This window comes from Myotis davidii, unplaced genomic scaffold (assembly GCF_000327345.1).
Source record: "Myotis davidii unplaced genomic scaffold, ASM32734v1 scaffold148, whole genome shotgun sequence".
Classification (NCBI taxonomy): Eukaryota; Metazoa; Chordata; class Mammalia; order Chiroptera; family Vespertilionidae; genus Myotis; species Myotis davidii.
In genome coordinates this window covers 4,158,657-4,163,063 of record NW_006299479.1, presented here as the reverse complement: position 1 = coordinate 4,163,063, position 4,407 = coordinate 4,158,657, and the positions used below count along the sequence as shown (strand labels likewise).

The following is a 4,407-nucleotide window of genomic DNA, read 5'->3' as shown; positions in this document are numbered from 1 at the left end:
CTAGGCCCCTTCAGTCCGCAGGCCGACGCTCTATCCACTGAGCCAAACCGGTCAGGGCAAAAATATATTTATTTTTTTATTGATTTCTTTCAGAGGAAGAGAGAGGGAGAGAGAGTTAGAAACATCGATCAGCCTCTTCCTGCACACCTCCTAGTGGGTATGTGCCCCCAACCAAGGTACATGCCCTTGACCGAATCGAACTTGGGACCTTTCAGTCCGCAGGCTGACGCTCTATCCACTGAGCCAAACCGGTTAGGGCTCAGCAGTGTCTTCAGACCAACGCGCGCGGCCGGGCACACTACACAGCGACCCCGCGTACCCACTCCTTTCCTCCGGGTTCCTGGCGCCTTCACAAGTCCCGCGCCCTCAGCGGAAGTGACGGACTAGGCCCGAACTCCGCCCTCACGCCTTATCCGCCCGCCCCCGGGTAGTCCGGAAGGGGCGGGTTCAGAGAGGCCGAGGGGCGGGGCGCCCCACCGGAAGTGGCGGTTGACCGGCGGGGGTTCGTTTAGCGTCCCGGGTAGCGTTTGAGTTTGGCGAGTGGCGGGCGCTGTCTCAGCGGTAGCGGGCCCCCAAGGCCTCAGAAAGAGGCTTCTCTCTGTCCTGGGACCCCCTCCTCATTCAGCGTCTTCCCCGTAACCGGATACGGATTATTTGGACTCTCCCTCAGACCCAGGTTCTCACCCCTCCGCCCCCCCAGCCCCCGTTCTATGCGGCTGCTGCGGTCGGTCCTCCCAGTCTCACCTCGCCGTGCCGCCCCTGGGTGCAGTCCTCTGTCAGATCCTTCCATCCCCCATTTCTTCCGTTAGGCAATCTTTAAGCCTCCTCCTTCCCCCCCGTATTCCTTCCCACCGCTTTCCCCTTCTTTCCTCGCACCTTCTTCAGGAACCCCCGTTCTCGCACTTGGTCCGGCGGCTGCCTTCTCCAAGGGACCTGCGGCTCATGGGTTCGGAAGTTGAGCTTCTAACGCGGTCGTTTGAAGATGACAGGCTTGTCCTTTCTCCTAAGCAGGAGTCACAGATTTCAGCAAGTATGGCCCCCCGCAAGAATCGTCGAAACACCCCAAAGTTGCCCCTGGCCTTAAACCCCCAGAAGAGCAAGGACGTGCTGGCAGTGCTGGCGGAGAGGAACCAGCCTGTGGTGCCAGTCGGGGCGTGGGTGGAACCTGCCTCGCCGCACAGTTCGGGAAACACAGCGTATGTGAGTGTCAGTGTGAACCGAAATACTAAATCCTGGGGTTCCTACCCCATCTTTCCCTTTTTATTATTATTTTTTTGGCCTCTCTGGTGCTTAAAGATAAGCAGTCTGAGGATGCTATTTCTCTTTGTTCATAAATAATATATTCTTGCATTAGCATTATAGAACAATCACGGGTGTATTTGCCAAAACTCACATACGTATAACATGTATGTATTTCAGTTTACTTCACAAAGTCTTAAGTGCTTGTTACGCACAAGCAATAGGCAACGTCTATATCTTCTACAGTGTAATCAGGACCACCGTTGGCCACATTTCATGCAACATTCATGATCGCTTAAAGTTTTTCTTAAACATATATTTTTTTTATTAATTTCAGAGAGGAAGGAAGAGGGAGAGAGAGAGATAGAAACATTAGTGACAAGAGAGAATCATTGATTGGCTGCCTCCTGGGGAGCGAGCCCAGCAACCTGGGCAGGTGCCGTGGACCGGAATCGAACCTGGGACCCTTTAGTCCACAGGTGGAGGCTCTATCCACTGAGCCAAGCTGGCTAGGGCACCGCTTACAGTTTTTGATAAGTTTGGTCGTGGAGATTCAGGCCGTAAGAGAATAGAGGAGGGAAAGATGAATTCTGACGGGGATTCTGAGGAAGTGTGCACCTATCAATTCCATGAGGACAGAGGCCTTCATGTGCTGTTCATTCCTGTCTGGTTTATGGTAGGTCTTCAGGAAATACTTGTTGCATGAATGAATGAGGAAATACAGCTTGTGTTGGTCCTTAAAGAATGGATCCGCTGTAAGTACAAGATGGCAGGGAGGAAGGAGATGAAGGGAAACTTCTGCAAAGTTTACATGTGTGCCTGTTTACATGGTTAGACTCATACTACTAAGTAACACATGAGGATAATTTTTTTAAAATATATTTTTTACAGAGAGAAAGCGGGAGAGAGAGAGAGTTAGAAACATCAATGAGAGAGAAACATCGATCAGCTGCCTCCTGCACGCTCCCTGCTGGGGATGTGCCCACAACCAAGGTACCTGCCCTTGGCCGGAATTGAACCTGGGACCCTTGAATCCGCAGGCCGACGCTCTATCCACCGAGCCAAACCGGTTAGGGCATAAGGATAACTTTGTAAGAAGATTTTTATAGTCTTTCACTTAAACGGTTTCCCTTCGCTATTTGTTCAGATTTTATTGTGACTCTTAACACATTACATTCATAGTAAGTTGTTTACATATCTCCTTTTCCTGATGGAGTGTGAGTTCCTAGATCACAGGGGGGAAAAAATCTTATCACATTTCCATCTTCATCTTAGTTCCTAATAAATATGGGCATTCGGTAAGAATTTATGGAATGCACACAGTGTGTGAAGGTCTTCCGAATGTATAGTATAGACAGGGTGCTGAGCATGAAGGTGAAAAGTATGAAGTACATTTACTTAGTGGTCCTTGATATGAGAGGAGAAATGAGGTATGTTTAAAGTAAATGTTAAATAGTAATGCAGTGTTTATTTTATTTATGTTTTTATGTATGTATATATGTATGTATGTATATATTCATTTATTTCTACTCTGCCTATTTCCAGAAAGGATTTTAAGAGTTTGGGTAATGTATGATTAAGTGCTAAGACTTTGGTATTTAAAGAAGAAAGATAAGACTTTGTGAATACTGATCAGGGACTCAAATGCGATAAAATGTTCCAAATTGTTTAGGATATGTATTGGAATTGAGCATTACACAGATATTAAGTACCTTTATATTCAGGTCTCTGTGTTATATACTATAGAGGAAATAAAGGAGAATTAAATACATTTCCTGCCCTCAAAGAGATCATAATCTAATGAAGGAATCAAGAAACACTGTACTCAGTTAACGTTAATCAGAGGTACTAAGCACAGAGCTGAGAGGAAGGAAGGATTGTGGGAGGTACTAGGAGGTGGGCATTAGATGGTCTGGGAGATGGAGTAGGTCTTTACTAGATAGAGATTACAGGAGGGCATGCGGGGTTAAAAATGGAGCATAATTCTGAGTATGAAGGCATTTTAGAATAAGATTTTGGTGAGTGATGAGCAATCTGGTGTGTCTGGACTGTTTCACTATTTTAGAAAATGTAGAACATAAGATGGATTTGAATTGATTCATTAAGAATTAATGAAGACACTGTTTGTTCTCAGTTAAGTGAAAAAATCAGATGGGATTTGAGTACTCCAAATTCCAATTTTTAGTTTGTGATTTGCTTTGAAGTTCTCAGCACTCACTAGCTATGTCTAGATTGTCACCTCTGAACTCCGTGCTTTCCTTACTCTACTGGGGATTTTGGATTATAGAACTGAGTTATTTTTTTCAGGATTGTTTCCTGACTTGTGTTGATAACAAAGCCCTATGGGAAAAACAGTTGACATTAAAGTTCATTTTCTGTCTTTCATCTTTAAAGACTGCAGCATATATAATTGAAAAAGAACTAAAGGAACAGTTAAGAAAAAAACAAGAAGCTTTGAAGCGTTTTCAGAGACAAGCCAAACACCGAGTAAATCAACGAATTAGGCTAAAAAAAAAACAACAGCTTCAGAGGTTCTATGAAGAAGTAAGTTCAAAGTGAGCCCTGAGTAAAGAGTGAGTGGGAAGTGTATGTGTTCTGAGATAAGCTACGACAGTACCAGCTCACTTTCTTTAGATTCCATGCTTTGTATAATCTGTATAATCTGATTAGCTGGTGAGAGCAGTAGATTTGTATGTAGAGAAACCATGTTTTATTCCTGTGTGGTTCTGAATTATTTTTTGCTTCTACTAATTAAAAACAATGTTTTGGATTCCTTTTGGGGTTTGAATTCGGGCTTATGCTATTTTTTACAATTAAATTTATTGGGTAACATTGGTTAATAATACATAAATTTCAGGTGTACAACAAAATTCATTATCTGTGTACTCTATTACATGCTCACCACCCAAAATTTAGTTCTCTTCTGTTATCAGATATTTAACCGTCTCTACTCATTTTGCTCTTTCTCTGGCAACTACTATTCTGCTGTCTGTTGCCTATGAGTTTGTTTTTGTTTGTTTTGTTAGTTTGTTACTTTTTGTTTGATATTCGACATATAAGTGAAGTCATATAATTTTTGTCTTTTTCCATCTGACTTATTTCACTTAGCATAGTACCCTCAAGATCATTCATGTTACTACAGTGGCAATTTTTTTTTAATGTCTAAGA

General features: G+C 43.6%; 1 protein-coding gene across 4 annotated transcripts in view; it reads left to right on the top strand.

The window, feature by feature from the left end:
- Positions 1 to 449: 449 nt before the first annotated feature.
- Positions 450 to 4,407, top strand: part of CCDC15 (coiled-coil domain containing 15) — a 49,760-nt gene continuing 45,802 nt past the window's right edge. For 3 of the 4 annotated variants that reach the window (XM_006775075.2, XM_006775074.2, XM_006775073.2), the window contains exons 1-3: positions 450 to 676; positions 1,012 to 1,200; positions 3,634 to 3,783. In XM_006775075.2, the coding sequence (XP_006775138.1) occupies positions 1,033 to 1,200; positions 3,634 to 3,783 (318 nt within the window). In that variant the 5' untranslated portion in view covers positions 450 to 676; positions 1,012 to 1,032. Of the gene's footprint in view, positions 677 to 1,008; positions 1,201 to 3,633; positions 3,784 to 4,407 lie in introns of all 4 variants that reach the window. The other variant, XM_015571358.1, reaches the window with a different exon arrangement.